Source organism: Hippocampus zosterae, chromosome 4, assembly GCF_025434085.1.
Source record: "Hippocampus zosterae strain Florida chromosome 4, ASM2543408v3, whole genome shotgun sequence".
NCBI lineage: Eukaryota > Metazoa > Chordata > Actinopteri > Syngnathiformes > Syngnathidae > Hippocampus > Hippocampus zosterae.
Genome location: NC_067454.1, coordinates 106,520 through 124,602, shown reverse-complemented (window position 1 = coordinate 124,602; position 18,083 = coordinate 106,520). Strand labels below are relative to the sequence as shown.

Here is an 18,083-nt window from a genome sequence, read left to right as displayed (position 1 = left end):
CAGGGCGTGGGGGGGGCTCAAGCAATAATGGATCACTAAGAAACGTTTCTCGTTTTTTGATCCACAAAAAAAGGAAATCTCAACAAATAAAACTCGATGAATGTGCGTATCGTGCTGGTGGGCAGTTGTGGGGGGTGGGGGGGGACCTCCAAAGTTGGGCAGGGGGGGGGTACCGGCAAATGACAAATGATTGGCAATGATTGGCCCAGTCAGTCCAAAGGGAGATTTACGGCTTCCGCCAATGAGGCGAATGACACAAAGGATCAATCAATCAATCAAGCTTTTATTGCAAAAGCGCGCCGACCTTTCCTGCCGACCTTTCCCGTTCGCGGGCCGAAGAGCGCGGCGACTCGGACGTCGTCGTCCGGCGAGGCCTTCAGAAGTTGCTCCGCCGCAGACAGCGGCACCCGCAGCCGGCCGGGCACTGCTCCTGCCGCCGGAACCAGTCCATCATGTGAGCCGTGTGGCCGCCGTGGCCGCAGCTGAGGCAAAAGTGGGAGGAGCCTCGCACCGACACGTGACACACCACGCAGCGGAAGCTGAGACGCCTGCACGCCGCGCACTGAGTGCCGTGGCTGGGACTCCCGCAGTGGCAGCACAACACGCGCAACTCTGAAAGCACAAGCGCGGGTGAGCCGCGGCCGGGGGGGGGCCGCGGGGGTCGGACGCCGGCGCCGCAGCGTACCCACGCCTTGCTGCGGCTCGGCCGGGCGGGAAGCGAACTTGAGCACGTCGGCCCGCTTGTCTCGGAGGTCCCAGCGGTACAGGATTTCCGCGTAGCATTTCTTGAAGTCGTCGAACCGCGGCGTGCCGGTCGGGTCCAAAAGTCTGCGCAAGTGCGACATCGCCACATTTTTATTTAGGGACTTAGGGAGGGGGAGGAGCTTCGGTTCACCTTTTGTTCATGTCGTGCCGCTCGCGCTCCCGCAGGTCGGCGTGTCCCCGGTTGGCGTGGCGGGCGTCTTCGGGGGACTCGCCGTTGGCGCCGGCCTGTTCCGGGAGGGCGTCCCGGCACGCAAAGGTCGCCGCGGGCTCGCTCGGGCCGGGCTGGACACGGGCCGCCACGCGTCACTTCCCGCGTCCCGACACGAGCGGCCCGCGAGGCGGCGTCCGTACTTACGTGGCGCGGCGGGTGGGCCTGCGGCGCGGCGTGCGGGCGCTCGGGGCCCGACTCGGTGAAGACGCTGCACAGCATGGCGAGCGTCTGCACGTCGCTCATGCGACTGTAGTGCTCCACGCTTGGGGCAGACCGCGGAGGGTTAGCGGCGAGCGGCGCGAACGGCGAGCGGCGCCGGCGACTCACAGCGTCTCCAGCAGGTTGCGTCCAAACGGATGAGTGGCCCACGGCGCCTCGCCGTCCGGGTCCGGGTCGGGACTCAGGCCCCGCCCGCTGGCCGCCGAGGCCAGGGCCCAGACCTGAAGGCGCGCGCGCAAATATGAAGGCGGACGTCGGCGCGCGAGCGCAGGCGCAAACGTCTACCTTGGCCACGTCTCGGCGGCCGGCGGCCAGCGCGGCGGCGGCGTTCTTCTGACACGTGTCCTTGGTGTCGCGCGCGTTCAGGCTGAGAGAAGGAGCCACGAGGTGAGGTGGCGTGCGGCGGGACCGACTTGCGCTCGGGCTCCGCCCACTCACATGTAATTCTCTCCCAGAACTTTGTGGACGGGAAGCAGGCAGGAGATTTCCTGGACGATGACCTTCCCCGCCAACTTGACGGAGCGCCCGTCGCCGACGTCCCTCTTGCTCTTGAAGCGCCGCGATTTCTGGAGGACGCGAGCACGTCGCGCTCCTAGCAAAGGTCTGGCTAGCTTTTTGCGGCGGATTTGTGCGCGCGCCTCACCCGTTCCTTGTAGTAGAAGGAGGAGATGGACACGGTGTCTTTGTCGGCCCGGGTGGGGCTGCCGCTGTAAAGTCGCAGCGCGTTCTGAGACTCGGAGCGAATCTTCATGGGCGTCAGCACGCCGCTGTGGTAGGCCGACAGAGCCGACAGCGACCTGAGGCGCGCGCGGCACAGACGTGAAAACATTGGCGGGCGCGCCGGCGCGGGCGCCGAGGCGCGGCGCTACCTGGGCGTGGGCTCGGTGGGCGGGGCCACGCGGTGCATGCTGACGGGCCGGGTGAAGTAAACCAGGCAGCCGGTGCCGCAGAAGCGGGCCCCCGACGTGCGCGGGAAGGGAATGTTGGCGTCCTGGCGGGAGAGGCGCGCTTCAGCCACTCGGAAAAGCCGAGCGCCCGCCCGGCCCAGATCTGCCGCGCGGGTTACCTGGTAGGAGCCGTAGGTGTTGACCACCCGCGGGAAGGCCTGCAGCGTCGGAGCCACGGGATTGGACAGCACAAAAGGTCCCGAGGACGGGCCGTCTTCCTGCGAGGACCATACGCGTTTCACGTTTTGGCGGCGGGGGCCCGGAAGGGGGCGGCTAGCTAAGCTAATTGGCCTCTTCTCACCGCGTCTGACTCCAGACAGGACACCAGCTTCCGGACGCAAGGTTCCAGGCAGTTCTGGTTCCTCTTCACCTTCTGGAGGGACACGTCGGTCAGGATCTGAAAGGCAAGAGCGGCACGTGAGGACGGCGCGAGGGGGGGGGGGGGGCAACGCCGCGTACGGTACTTTGTGGATCTTGGTCTTCATGGCGGCGGAGATGCTGGTCGGGGAGATGAACTGGAAGGTGGGGGCGCTGTTGTTGGGGTACTGTCCCGGGAACTTCATGAGCAGGCGGACCCGATGAGTCCCGAAGTGAGCCGACACCACGCAGCTGCAGTTGAGAGCGTCCATCTGCGCAAAATCGGGAAAGCTCGCGTCAGGTCGGCCGCCGGGCGCCGCCCGCCAGCCGGCGCCTCACCTCCACGTTGACGTTGCGGATCTGCAGGTTGACCAGAGAGAATTCCTGCTGGAGCGTCTGAGCCAGTCCGGAAGACGCCGCCGCCGAGTCCTGCCCGCCGCCCGCGCGGGAGATGCCGTCGCGATCTGAAGGGGACGGAGCACGGGGGTGACCGAGGGCGAGACGGGCAGACGCCGCGGCCGGAGGCTTTGGCGGGCGATCGGGCGGACGCTTGGCGCCGAGGAGCGAATAGCAGCTGCTTTGTTTGCTCCGACTCGGCGGGTTTTTTTTTTTTTCAGGTAGCTTTGATTCGCCCCCGCCCCTTTGGATCGGACCCCATCTCAAATTTGAGGTCCGTCATCTTGTGCCCCCGACGTCATCGCGGTGGCGGTCACGCCCGACTCGGTCCGCCTCCGGCTCGTTCAGCCCCCCCCACCCCAGCCCAACGAGGATGACGAGCGGCACGGCGCTTTTCCCTCCCCGTCCCCGGACGTCGGCGTGACGGAAGGAGCGGGTGCGCCACCGTGCGGATGAGGCCCGACGGCGACTCTGGCGCGTCGTCCCTCCGAATCGGCGGCGGCGGGCGACTTGTCCGTCTCTGCGATGGCGGACGCGCCGTCCGTCGGCTGGTCGGCCGGGTCGCTGACGCACAGCTGCGGCACGGACGCGGCAAGGACAAGGACAAGGACAAGGACAAGGTCGAGGACGATGAGACGTTGGGACGGGCGCCGGCTAAGCGGGTGGAGCTTGACCTTCTGGAGCTGCGGGTCCAGCCTCCAGATCCTCAGCGTCTGATCTCTGGACCAGGTCACCAGCTGGAAGTCTTTGCAACCTGACGCACAAACGAGGAGGCGCGTCAACCCTTTCCGCAAGCGGCGGGCGGCCGCCCCGCTTCCCGGCACCGCAGCCTTCGCCGCTCACTCCGCCCCGCCTGTCGTGGCCGGCCCTTAACTTTCAACCGAGCGCCGAGCGAATGTGCAAGGGAGTCGGGCTTCATTCGGGCCCCCCGCCTGCCACCGCTCTCGTCTGTGAGCGGCACCGTTTTGATTTGTGGGCCCAGGAAGCGGCGGAGAGGCGGGCCTCCCGCGGCGGCGCCGGCGCCACCCTGACCTTCCTTGCGCGGCCTCCACTGGAACTCCAGCACCACGTCGTCGTGTCCCACGAAGGCGTGCACCGGGCTGTTCAGGTCCAGCGTGGACCACAGGAGGAGACTGTTGTCGCGCCGCAGCTGCGGAACCATCACCGTCACCAGCCCGTTGGAGAAGGGCTGAAGGAAGCGCACAGAAGGCGTCAGGCGCGCCCCCACGGGAGCCTTTGCCCACGCGCGCCGTCCTGACCGTGTATCGGGCCTTCCACACGGGAACCTGACAGGACAGGATGTTCAGGTACTTCCTGGGCTGCCGGTAGTCCCAAAACTGCACGCACAGAGCAGATTGCCAATGAGGTTAGGGTGGCCAGGGGGGGGGGGGGGGGGGGGGGGGATTCGGCGGCACCGGCGTCCCACCCTGACGGAGTTGTCCTGGCTGCTGGTGGCCAGGAGGAACTCGTGCTCCGGGTGCCAGTCCAGCCCGTGGATCTTGGACAGGTGCGCCGCCACGTATTCGCAGGCCGCGTTGGGTTTCTGCAAAGGCGCCGGCGGCCGCTTGAGTCGGGCGCTTTGGTGGCGCGCCGGCTCGGGCGGCCGTTCTCACCCGTCTGTCCCAGATGCGCACGTCGCCGTCGTGACTGGACGCCAGCACGTTGCCGTTCCTGCGGTTCCACTTGACCTGCGACGCGCCGGCTGGTGGCGACAAACCCGTCCGAGTGACAAAAGTCCTTTGCCGCCTAGCGCTTCCGTTGGGGGCCGGCTCGCCCTCGCCGTTTGTTTGAACTCACCGACGGCGGACAGCGCCACGGCGGGTTTGCGCGCGTCTCTGCGGGGCAGACGGAAAACAAAGGTTGACGCCGGCTCGCGTGAAAAGGAGCCCGGGCGCCGGCTCGCGTGAAAAGGAGCCCGGGCGCACCATTCTCACCTGATGTCCCAGATGTACATGTACGTGTCCACCGAGCTGCTGACCAGGAACTCGGCTTCAAAGCTCGACCAGTCAAGGTCGCTGCGTCCGGTCGCGTGACGGGGCAGAAAAAATAGTCCTTCCGTCACGTGATCCCTTGCGAGTTCCCCGTGCCGCGCGGTTGACGTGACGGGTCGCGAGGGAGGGCACGCACCTGATGACTCGCGTGTGTCCTTGCAGCGACGTGTGGACGCTTCCTCCGCCGTCCTTCCACGAGTACAAATCAACGCGCTGGTTGCTCTGGAAACGGCATACACACACACACACGGGGGGGGGGGGGTGGGGGGGGGGGGGGGTTGAAAGCCACGTCGGGCTCGGGGCGGCGTTGGGCGTTCGGCGCCAACGCACCGAGGCGGCAAAGATGTGCGCCTGAGAGCGGTGAGGGTTCCACTGGACGGTGCCCACGTCCCACTTGCTCTGGCGGGACATCTTCCGGGCCAGCTCCGACGGCGCCTCCAGGTTGGCCACGTACAGGAAACGCCGGCTGGCGGGAGAAGGCCGCTTTTTGCTAGGGGCCACGTCGCACCACCATAGGGCCAAATACGGCGGAGCCCCAAAGCTTACCGCCCCCCGGCCCACCCCGCCGTGACGCTCGTCAACACGACTCTTGCCATTAATAATGCTACCCGGCGTCCCATCGATTAGACGAGGTCGAGGTCTTTTCTCGCCCGGGGCGGCCATCTTCACCTCGGACACGTGCGCGGCGGGGCGCCATTGGGGGCGGGAGCCAACGAATGACAACGTTGTTGACACGAGATAGCGGCTAGCTAATTGATAGCCCATCGGCATCGGTCGAACCCGAGCCAGCGATGGCTGACTTCTTGACTCTTCAGAGCGCTTTGCATGTGGGGAGCTTTGGGGGGGGGGGGTGAGGAGTGCCTCTTTGATGACATTTCAGATATATGAAGACGCTCTTCCATACATTGGTTCAATGGAAAACCAGATATGAAGACCTTCTTTGTCCTTGAAAAGTGCATTTTGTACAAGTAGACTGCCCTATGCCCCCCCCCTCCAAATAAATAAATTAAAACCGTCCGGTTGCCAATCCCCGATGTCGGACTTTAGGGAGGGATTGATTCTCGGAATCAGAATGATTCTGATTCTGATTGTACCCGCGTGATGTTCGCCCGGCGACTTACCCAGAAAGGACGGCGTGCGAGCCCAGGCAGTCCACGGACATGGTGGTCGCCTGCCAACACCGACACAACATGACAACGCGTTGAGAGGCGCTCGCCGGGAAGCGCCGTTCACGCCCCGGCGTTGCTACCGAAGCCGGCGGAGACCCTTTGCCGATTTCATTGTGGTATATGGTGTTTGCTGCTTCGCTGGTCTTCAAAAAACACTCGGTGATCGGTGGCTGTTTCCCGACGAATGAGCACTTCAGGGACCACGGCTGATTGGGAAAAGATTTTATTCTACCGATGTCAGAGTGGAATCGATTCGGGCTCCTGTGAGTCTCAGATATTCTCAGGCCGCCCCGAAGAAACACATTCATGAGATTATATAGAGACAATATGATAATGAGAGGCAGGGAGGTACGCCTCTCATGCAAATCCAGAAACAAAGCAAGTAACATGTCATCTGACCCGGTGTGGCCGGAGGAGACCAAAGGTTATGAGGACCAACTGCAAAAACATGTCCCGTGGAGGGGGCCCCAGACTTGGTGGGGCCAGGAAACCCCTCGGGGGCTGCTAATCAACCAAGTGAAATAGGGTCCAGACTTCACACTACATTCTTTGGTTTAAGTACAAGCAGAAGCTGAATTCTCCCTGACCCGCAAATATAGAATAGAATCGTGTCACTGACGCCAGGTGGACATTCTAAGGCCACCTACAGGAATAGAGAGGGAATTCCAAATTACACTTCATTCCCCCCTTCCGGGACAAAGTAGTAGTCCCGGAAACGGTCTAACAAAAGATACCATCGGTAAAGGTCCAAACATCTTTCCCCAATCAAATTTTATATATGCTCACGACTACAATTTGGCCTAAAATCTTCAGCCTAAATCACGCTCAAGGCATGCTACTTAAGGTTATTTTAACTAGGAAACTCAAACTATTTAGTTAGCCAATTGCTCCCTGACAACAATCTGAGGCCTCTCAGGTACCACAAGCAAAGAAAATTGAAGTCCGCATAATTCAAACGACGATACCACCCCCCTTAGGTAATACCCTTACAACGGTGACAAATTGCGAAGTAATGAATTTGGTGTGGCCCGTTAGAAGCCCCAAAAAGCTGCCGGCCCCTCCTCAAGAAAAAACCTCGCCAGTCTAATGACAAGGAAAAAGAGGAAGGCCCTTTCTACCATCCCCAGTGGTTCCCTTCACCTGGTGTCAACCAGGTGTAAGGAGCCCTGGCACATTACAATCCACAAAACAGTATGAGCTCACCAAACAGTGAAATTGTACCGTTACATGATCAGTCGGCCAGCAGGTAACAAAATGAGGTAAAAATATTGGAATAAACAATGAGGTATATAGTAATGAGATATCAAAACAAGCTATCAAAACAAGCCCCCGAAATGTCGCCCCCCTTCTTCATGTGTAAGTGCGTGCCGAGGCAGAGTCCATTCCCCGAATCTTCAGCGATGGAACATGCTGGGTATCACTGCCCAGGGCCTGCTGTCCATACAAAGTCCCTATGTCCAGGTCACTGTCCATAGAGTCCCTTGCACGGCCCCGGTCAGCATCCAGAGGTTCTGGAACGAATAAGAACTCCTGCCAGTATCGCGTGATGACAATGGCACTCAACGCAAAACACATGCAACTTGTGACACAATAACGATGGTAAACTGGTCGCGGGCCGGACAACGACATATGGTGGATCACATTCCAGTAGGATCATGCAACACATCACACAAACAGGAAAATAAAAACCCAAGGAAGTGGCGCTACGCCGATGTTCCCACTCCTTCATCCCCTAACTTTGGGTTTTCATTTTCGTGTATAGCTCTATTTTTTGTATTTTTCTGATATCAATTCTCCTCTCACATGCACTCCCCTTATCATTTTATTATGTTTAATCCGAGTACCTGTCAGTCACTATCATTTCACCAGAGTAAGTCGGCTCAGTCTTACGGTCGATCGGGAGCAGCGGCATCTGGGTCTGGTCCCTTGGCATTACCACGCCTATCCACCGTAATATCATGGCCTTTGCGCCAGTCATTATCACGGTGCAAAAACAGAGCATCACACATAGTGATATCCCGAGCGCCCCCAACACCTGCGCCACTATCGTCCCTATAGGTCCCAGTCTATCCTGTATCCAGCTGGTTGCTGACCAACCAGCTCCCTCAGACGGCCCAAAAGAATCTCGAATGACTTTAAGCGCGTCGATGATACTGGTAATGTTGTCGGTGTTATCAGGGATCAAAGTGTAACAGGCGTCATCTGTCAAGTTTAGGGCTATGCACAACCCCCCTTGCCTCGCCAAGATATACTCCAAAGCCATGTCATGTTTAAGCAGGGTCAACCTATGGCTCTTCTGGGTAAGTGATAACTGTCGGAAGCCCTTGATCGTCTCATTCGCCAATCCCTGGAGGGTATACGTAATATTATCAATGTGATCGGCCAAAAATGTCACTCCATACCAGGGAAAGATCCCAAGGCCCCATTTTTCTCCCACGCTAATTCTCCAATGGTACGCCTTGATCGAATGCACCATCAGTTGATACCACATGTTTCTTCCTGCTCATTCATCAACCCCCGGTAATGCCAAAGCATCGAACCCATAAGCCTTCCAAACAGCTTCCCGTCTTGCCATAGCATGCAAATTGGTTCGCACCTCCGCTGGGGACCAGTCCGAGTCCGCAAACGCTTCGTGGACAGGTCCTGGAACGTCAGGCGTCGGCCTTACCGCCTCCGCCGTTGCCTTGCGCGTCCCCGACGCGGCCAGCTGCGTTTCAATGTTGTCGCCACTCGTTGTCATGGATACACTGTCAATTTTGATTGTGTCTGCCTTCTCCGTCTTAACATACTCAGTGGCTGGGCTGTCTGGTTGTTCGTCATCAATTTCTTTTTTCTCCGTCAATGTCACGAAAGTAACACTGTCTACCGTAGTTTGGTCGCCCATGCGTTCTGCTTTTCCCACTCCCATTTTGAAACAGGTACACGTATAGTTTCCGAAATCACTCATGCCAATTTTTGTCAGAAATAGAGCGCAATCTCCTAACACCTCAAATCGCCTATATGTATTTAGTAACAGTACATTGTCCCCATATGTTCGCTGGGCCAGGGCAAGGGTGTTACCGGTGTTGTCTTCCCATTTGGCTGTGTGTCTGCACAGGGACCTTCCTGCCCTTGCGCAACTACATGGCAGTATGACAGCACTTCCCAACACTCCCTCAACATTGCTCGATGTAACGCTGCGACCGGACTCTGTGGCGGACTGGGCGTCCGTCACTGGGTCCTGTTGGGTGACCGTGTCCCTTGGGGACACCATCTCCGGTGGTAGTTGGCTCGGTGTCGCTGTGTTGGGGAGAGCCACCTATATCTGGGGAGGGCGCGTTGTCGAGATTGACATTGTCGAACTGTTGGCTTCCTCGATCGTCGGCTGTGCCGCCCCCGATGTCCTCAGGAACAGATACAGCAGACACGTTATCCACCACAGTTCGACCTTGCCCGTCTTCCTCCCGATCTGGGCCCCTGGGCGGCTCTTGTTCTGGCCGTTGTTCGGAGTTCTCGCAGCCGCGACTCCCCCTTTGGGGTTCTCCATCCTTGGGCACCTTGACGCAGTGTGTCAGATGGTACCAGGTAGGCGACCCTTTCACTTGCACCGCCGTTCCGGTACAGCGGACAACTTCAAATGGCCCCTGCCGTCTTTCGTTGTACCACTTGCGGCGGAACACTTTCACATACACCTTGTCTCCTGGCTGAACCGTGTCTTTAGTATTTGCTTCGAGTCTCTCTTGTGTTTCTTCTTGTTTCTGCCTGTCAACAACATAGGTGGAGATATTCCTATGTATCTTGGTTAAATGTTTGACATAGGCTTTCATTTCGTCCTCCAAAATTGACAGGCTTGGGCCTTTCCCACTGGTACGCAAACACGGCGAAGGCATGCGTCTACCGGTTACCAATTCATGTGGGGTCAAATGCAAATCGCGCAGTTCACTCGACCGGCAAACCATCAGTGCCAGTGGTAAGGCAGCTATCCAATTCAAGCCAGTATGTTGACAAATTTTGGAAATTCGATTTTTTATGACGCCGTTCATTTTTTTTCACAAATGCCTTGGCTTTGTGGATGATACACTGCTCCGAGCCGCTGTTTAATTCCCAATTTTTGCATTATGATTTTGACCGTTTTATCCACAAACTCTCTCCCGTTATCTGAAGAAATCCTATCCGGCAGACCCCATCTGCTGATAACTTCGCGGCACAGAAACTTGGCTACAGACTGAGCATCTTTCCGTTTAGTTGGACAGGCCTCCGGCCATCTTGAAAACCGGTCTACGACCACCAACATATATCTTTTCCCTTCGACAGGTTGTATCATGTCGACAAAATCCACCACTAGTTCTCTCATGGGGCCATTAGGAGTCGGGATATAACCCGTGGGGGTGGCTACCCCTCTTCTCACATTGTTTTTCAAACAGATTGCACATTTTCCAATTACCTGGTCGATTTGTTCGAGCAAATATGGCGCCCAAAACCCGTATTCTGCGGTTATTTTTCTCTTTACCTCCCCCCTTGACACATGGGCCAACCCATGTGTCTCTTGGATTAATAGTCCCAGCAAATCCGGCGGCGCCACTACCAGCCCTTCGTGATTTCTCCACAGTCCAGTAGGGTCTTGACTCGCCCCCCTTTGCTCCCAAAGGTGTTTATCCATCGGGTTAACGGCTGCCTGCATTAAGATTACATCTCTGAGTGTGACCCTGTCTTCGAGATCGACCTCATGCGTAACCAACAAAACTTTCCCTTTCTGGCTGCCTTTCGTGACAGCCCTGGCTGCTTCGTCCGCCACTCTATTTCCCTGCGTGACTCTGGATGCATCGGACTTGTGGGCAGCACATTTTGCAATGGCTATTTCTCTAGGTTTCATCATGGCCACCAGCAGCTTCATTATCTGCGCATGATGCTGGATGGGGGAACCGTCAGTCTTCTTGAACCCCCGATTCCTCCACACAGCACCGAACAGGTGGCACACGCTATGCGCATATGCCGAATCTGTGTAGACTGTCACTCTTTTCCCTTCTGCGAGCAGGCATGCTTCTGTTAACCCCACCAGTTCAGCAAGTTGGGCCGAGGCCGGTTGTGGCACCACTTCGGCTTTGATCGTTACAAACTCAGGCCATCACCATCTGAGTTTTTGATATAAGCCTCTGATACATTGGTTCGAGCTTACCTTGAATTGCAGATGAAAAAACACATGCCTCCCGAATTGGAGTCTTCAATTTAGTTGCCGACATGACTGGACGTCCATCAATTTCATGCCGATACAAACCAGTCTCATCCCTGGCCACCCGGTTAGTTCTTCTCCTCCGGGATACCCTCTCTTGGTCTGAAATAAGGTTGTTAGTTTGGAAAACATACAATTTCCCCTTTTTGATTCCACTTCCATCACTAAAGATCAAGTCGTCTTCTGCAGTCTCTTTAGTCATCTAGTCTGCTGTGTCATTTCCTGCTTTTATGTGGGAAAAATCCTTCTAATATATGTCCTGCATTTAATAACTACTTCTTTTGGTTTTAGCAGAGCCTCTCTAAGTTTTTTGTTTCTTTGTTTTTTCTTCACTATGTTGAATCGATGTTCCTGTGGCAGTTTTTTAAAAACTTTTATCGTAAACATTTGCCTCATGCTGCCGCATATCTGATGCATGCTGAATGTTTTTCTTCAATTGGGTCCAATTGCATGCTGACGTATGTCAAAATTCATCAAAATTAGTCTTTTACTTCCCTGTTGTTCACGTTCCCCTCTCTTTTCTGAAAAAGAACTACAGAAACAGAACCTTCTTTTTCAGAAACATCTAAGTAAATCAGCTAGACCAGGCTGCACAAAAGAAACCGGCATCGCTGTACCTTCTGATGTGTTCAGTCTCCCCAAAAATATAAAGGCAGTGCGCATTGCAATTTTTCCGTGCGATAGTTTGAAACCGCAAAAAGCCAAACGTCAAAGGAGCCACCACGTGGCATCCAAACAACAAATCTTAGATGATGCATTACTATACCGAATAAGCACAACGCCATCCGTATGTCGGAAAGAGTAGATTAGGTGTTTAAGCACTTGAATAAAAATTCCAAAAGACAAAATCGAATACGTGGGGCAACCGAGTGTGGTAAAATTTAACTCCCAGGTGAGAGAATGAGAAAATTCCCTATACGATTCTGAAAGTGGTATATGGAAAAAACCTTAGCTAAATTGATTACAAAAAAGGTGTACGAATGAGAATTTTTGGATATTTGAGTAGACGGCAAAAAAGTATGAGCGGCGCGGCCATGTCAGGCCTAGATACCAGTCAATGAGATGAGATCCTCTGACAGGTCCACTCTGGCTGCCACACCCTTCAGGACCTACAATAATTGAGGAGGAGGGAACATTAAACAACTTGCCTTGTGTTTCACCCAACCAGGCCATGCGATAAATTTCAATCTCTAGTTTGTCAAAAGCATTGTGCAGTGGGAAGGACCGATCAGCGGATGGTAAGGTCATATGGAGGAAGTCTAAGGAGACCAAAGCCGATACTGTTGGAAGACAGAGTTCAGTGGTGGGTCATCGGCTGACTTTAGCAACAGTCAGCCTTGTATCAGCAGGCATTGGGAGCAAGTGTGGTCCAGCATGTTCAAGTTCATGACAGTCTTTCAGTGAGGCCAGCAGTGATCCCTATTGTTGGGGATTCGGGTACCCATGGAGCAGATGGGTATTGTCCATGAGGGGGTGCCGTATCCTGTCATTGTTGTTGGTTTTGCGGAGGAGGAGTCAGAGCTTGTTGATCATAGCCTGATTGATGAACAGGCGGGTGCCGGCGGCGCGGGCATTTCCTTGTCCAATGATTCACATCACCACAAATGAAACAGCCAGCTTGGCTCCCGTGACTTCCTCGTCCACGCCCACCTTCCCGTCTCAGACCTCCCCCCAGCCATGCGTCTCGGCCCTGCCTTGTGGGCAGGCCGTAATGTTGAGGTGTGGCTTGGAGCTGCGGTGTGGGTGTGATCAGCCGTGGTGGAGCCTGTTGAGAGACACTGATTGACATTTGATTAGATCTCCCAAGTTTCTCTTTTTCGCATGCAGTACTGGAGGCTCTCTTAGCCTCTTGTACTTGTGAATTCAAAAAGTCGTTTTGTAGCTTGGATGTTTTCTCAGTCTCTTCCTCGGCTCTCATTCGAGATTGTTGCACATAATACAGGAAATGAGTTCGCCAATTCACGTCATCTGAAGTGGGGAGAGTGGGAGAGTTAGTCATCATTTTCTGCACATCAGACGGACAACCCCCCAGCACTGCTTGCCTGAACAAAGCCTGATTCAATGGATGACTATTGGGGTCCTGTCCTGTGACAGTCACCCAAGCATCCATACAATTAACCAAATAAGTCATTGGGTGTACCTCAGATAGCAATTCAAACGCCAATTGTTGTGACGGACCCAATGTTGTTGGATAAATGGAACTCGCGCGTCTGATTTTCTATCATTCAACCTAGTCAATTTGCAAGAGGCTATTCCTTCTAATAGGTCCATAATCTCATTGGGTAAATACTTACTCTTAAGCCAGTCTATTGCCCACAACTGTATGTCATAGTCAATTTTGGGCAAATCCAGCAATATTTGCCTCGTCAATTCAGTCTCCTTAGTTACAAAAGTGGTCGCATCCCAAACACTCATGCTTTCATTATCCTGTTTAATTTGCATACATTTTTCTCCTTTTATCAATTGTTTATGGACCACCCTGGGCAGATCAGGGGGAAGCTTGGCACACAAGGGATTCGGGTGGGGGCCAGTAGAACGGCTAGTATGTGTTATCCCCCTTCCTGTAGGTTTGTGCTTACAAACCTGCCTGTGGAGTCTACACAATGATTAAAGTGCCCCTCTGTTAAGACGTTTATAATTTCTTTTTTTTTTTTTTTTTTTTTTAAATTCACTCAATCTCTTTAACCCTCACAACAGTGTCTGCGATTATGATGAATAGAGACACATTTTCATGCGTCTGGTGAGCTCAGGTCTCTCTGCCTGCAGATTGACCATCCGCTCCAATTTCTTCTGCCTTGTCTATGTACAAGTGACCACTCGGCGCTTGCAGTGCGGCCACAATTCCAGCGCTCGTCCCCTCATGCGGTGAAGGAGGCATCCTCACTGCCTTGTTTATCATAACTTTGTCGAGTTACTTTGGTTATATATTTTTTCTTTTTCCAATGTCGAAGGCAGTGGTCAAACTACCCATGAAATGCAATATATAGAAGAACCTCTACTTGTCAACTTGACCCTCTCTTTTCCCTTCGCATATCAACCACATCATATTATCATCTTAGAAACATCCACCTGCTCCGCTCTTTTCTCACTCCTCACATTCAAAGCCATCCATAACCTAGCCCCTCCATACCTACCTGACCTCATCCACATTCCTACACTTGTCCGCTCTTTTCGTTCCTACTCCTCTCTCCTTCTCTCTGCCTCCCCTGCTCATCTCGTCACCATGGGAAACAGAGCCTTCAGTCGATCTGCTCCCCGCTGACCTTCGTAATACAGACTCATTAACACATTTTAAATTCCGCCTCAAAACACATCTGTTTGGACAAGCCTATTCACTCGTACCATAAAGCCATTATTCTTTCTGTTGTTGTATTTTTTCTTATTTTATTTGATGTTGATCTTAACATAGTATTCGTGATTTTGACTGCTTGTTGTAAGGTGTCCTTGAGTTCATAGGAAGACCCCCACAAATAAAATGTATTATTATTATTATTATATTATTATAGCTCAAATTGAATACGCTTAGTTTTTTCTTTTTATATTTCAAACTATTGTCTTTAATTTAAATTAACAAGTCGGGCTTTTCTGCAACTCCAATTTCTCATTGCTCCCAGAGGGTCTCGGGGGCGCCAGCTGACCCTCGTATTATTTATGAGGGGCCACACTCTTTCTTGAGATGCATACATGCACATCTATATTAGTGTCGTTAGGTAGCATTCCCGTGCTTCTTGTTTCTTGTTAGACAGCTGTGGCACATTCATTCTCCTGGGTTTCAGTTACCCCAGGACCTCCACAGTTGGTCATGCATTCTTTTGCTCCTTCAGCATGCCGTCCCCCATCATCCTGTCACATCTTCTCGCTACCAGCAAGGTCGGCCCCAAAATGGGCACAACTCCGGCCCCACGCCCCGCCCCCACGTCACCCACACGGGGAGTGCCTAGCCTTGAAACACGGTGGGCAGGTACAGGTTGGCCAGTCCCTGTCCCGCCCCCGAAGCCAGATTCCCCTCCCCGAGCGGGCACCGCAGGCGGGCACGCGCCCCAGAGCACCGAGAAGCACACTATCCTATCCATTCCATTCGTTTCTTCTACAAGCACGCTCACTCACTCGCGCTCAAGCGCACACACACTTACTCACGATCGCGCACACGCGCACACACGCACGCTCACCTACTCACACCCATGGGTACACTCACACACACACACACGCAGGGATCCCACACGTCTCTGCACGCACAGACACTCACAAACAAAGAAGACAGACACTCACAAACAAAGAAGACAAAGCAGGATTCGAATCCATTCCACGTTTTGCTGTTTGCCAACTGCGGCTATGCAGTTTGTTGTTTAACAGTGCAGATATGCACTGACAAATACGCACGTCTTACTTAACTTTCGTTTCGTTTCGTTTCTAATAGCGCTTTATATTTTCCCCTTTATTTTCTGCAGAATTTAACTTAAGTGTGCACACAAAATACTTTTTTCCCCAGGTATACCAATCCTTGCATTCCAGAGGCCTCATTGCCACGTTTTCCCTTTTTCACACAGAGGGATTTTCTCTACACACACAAGCCGTCCAGCACCTATTTCCCAAACGCGGTCTGTACAGGCTCAAATTTATCAAACTTTGACAGATGTGTATGCTGTTATGACACGTCCCCATAGAGGAATCGAACCGCAAGCAGATCGTATCAGCTCAATCAATATTCAAAAACCGCCAGTCCTTCGTTTTACCTGGGGGCCTCTTACACCAGCATTTAAATTGACAAGCCTTATAACTCACATACACCTCTAATTCGATCAGTGCCCAAACGACGTGGCTTCGCGCGCATCATTCTCTTCGGCCCACATGTCTGTGGCTGGCCGTCTATTTCCTCGGCCCACATTCCGTGGCTGGCCGTCTATTTCTTCGGCCCACATTCCGTGGCTGGCCGTCTATTTCTTCGGCCCACATTCCGTGGCTGGCCGTCTCTCACACTACACGGTACGGATGCCAAGGTTGCGCTCGTTCCTATTAGCCAAACGCGGTCGACGCAACCTCCCTTTTGCGCTGGACTTTGGCAGAGACTAGGCTCCCACCGGACATCTCCGTTTGGGTTCACCCATCTCTTGTCGCAGCATAGTTCAATCGTACCCGTGTTTCCGCCACAATCACACAGCTAAAATTTCGATCCTCCGCGGGACCACTGAAACGACTAATTTCCACGTCCACGTTTTATGGGACTTCCTACTATTTTCTTCTCGTTTATCATTCACACCAGACATGTCACGCATACAATTCCCAAAACGTTTTGTTACTGTCCCCTTTTTATTTATTGTTTTTTATTTATTTTTCCTGTTTTTATTTATTGTTTTTTTTATTTATTTTTCCTGTTTTTATTTTTACTTTTCTTTCGCTGTCTCTATTTGGGGCCACTCCCCCTTCAATAGTCGCATTATGACGGCTTTTGACTAGGAGAGACAACTTTCCCTGGAGCCCGCCGTGGCCCCATCAGATCCGTTTAACTGTCCTCCGTGCGGGGGACAACGCTCCCTCCCCCCCTTTCCAAGAGCGAGCATGCTGCGGCGACTTTGAGTGCAAGCAACTCACCTCACAACAGGTCGTCGGCTGGCCGCTGGATGCTCGCGGAGAGAGCGGACGGGACGGTCCCCTGGAGAACACGAATCCTGTTCGTGACGCCAAAAATGTGGTATATGGTGTTTGCTGCTTCGCTGGTCTTCAAAAAACACTCGGTGATCGGTGGCTGTTTCCCGACGAATGAGCACTTCAGGGACCACGGCTGATTGGGAAAAGATTTTATTCTACCGATGTCAGAGTGGAATCGATTCGGGCTCCTGTGAGTCTCAGATATTCTCAGGCCGCCCCGAAGAAACACATTCATGAGATTATATAGAGACAATATGATAATGAGAGGCAGGGAGGTACGCCTCTCATGCAAATCCAGAAACAAAGCAAGTAACATGTCATCTGACCCGGTGTGGCCGGAGGAGACCAAAGGTTATGAGGACCAACTGCAAAAACATGTCCCGTGGAGGGGGCCCCAGACTTGGTGGGGCCAGGAAACCCCTCGGGGGCTGCTAATCAACCAAGTGAAATAGGGTCCAGACTTCACACTACATTCTTTGGTTTAAGTACAAGCAGAAGCTGAATTCTCCCTGACCCGCAAATATAGAATAGAATCGTGTCACTGACGCCAGGTGGACATTCTAAGGCCACCTACAGGAATAGAGAGGGAATTCCAAATTACACTTCATCATCAACAGAATCGATTTCGTGCCATCGTTGCTGAAAGCTACATTTCCAACTGGCGTTTCTTTTCGGTGCGATAGCGCAACAAAAATCGAACGGTGATGCAAACGAATGAAAAAGAAGGCGGAAAAGCCTTGCCAATTTTACACGTTACGTTCGAAGGGACGGGGAATTGATCTTCGCTCGTTGGTCGGACGCCCTCCGCCGCGATAGCGAACACGCCACTCGGAGCGAAATACAATACACGTTTGCGAGCATCCAAATTTCGACCGGAAGAATGGAGAGCGGTGGCCAGGCGCGCGGCAATACTCGCCATCTGGAATCGGATTGTGCGCCACCGGTGACAAACGAACTCACATCGATTGCCGTTCGCGCAAGCATAAACTCCGAGTTGGTTCAAGCTGGAAAAGAAGCGACCGAACGCACCTGCGCGTCTCGAAACTCCAGCACCACATTCTCGCTGCTCCAGCGGGCCGCCATCTTGTCGGAGCGACTCAGATGTCAACAAACCGTCACGTGACAAACTCGTCCACCGACGTCACACGCTCTCGAGCTGGTGAAATGGAATTG

General features: G+C 53.9%; 1 protein-coding gene across 4 annotated transcripts; it reads right to left on the bottom strand.

Annotated features, from left to right (window-relative positions):
• Window positions 1-268: 268 nt before the first annotated feature.
• On the bottom strand, window positions 269-18,075 carry wdr59 (WD repeat domain 59). 4 transcript variants are annotated; one of them, XM_052064212.1, is made up of 25 exons: window positions 17,940-18,075; window positions 6,008-6,057; window positions 5,217-5,352; window positions 5,023-5,108; window positions 4,830-4,910; window positions 4,693-4,730; window positions 4,509-4,597; window positions 4,322-4,438; window positions 4,155-4,232; window positions 3,922-4,084; window positions 3,570-3,649; window positions 3,341-3,470; window positions 2,839-2,963; window positions 2,607-2,771; window positions 2,444-2,539; window positions 2,262-2,360; window positions 2,065-2,186; window positions 1,839-1,992; window positions 1,634-1,761; window positions 1,481-1,562; window positions 1,304-1,416; window positions 1,121-1,238; window positions 896-1,047; window positions 686-828; window positions 269-612 (listed from the first exon to the last, which is right to left on the bottom strand). In XM_052064212.1, exons 1-25 carry the CDS (start codon window positions 17,991-17,993, stop codon window positions 377-379), a joined length of 2,835 nt encoding a protein of 944 aa, XP_051920172.1. In that variant the 5' UTR covers window positions 17,994-18,075; the 3' UTR covers window positions 269-376. The 4 variants fall into 4 exon arrangements, with proteins under 4 accessions (XP_051920172.1, XP_051920173.1, XP_051920170.1 ...); XM_052064213.1 differs by having other exon boundaries at window positions 3,928-4,084; XM_052064210.1 differs by having other exon boundaries at window positions 5,023-5,352.
• Between the last annotated feature and the right edge of the window lie 8 nt (window positions 18,076-18,083).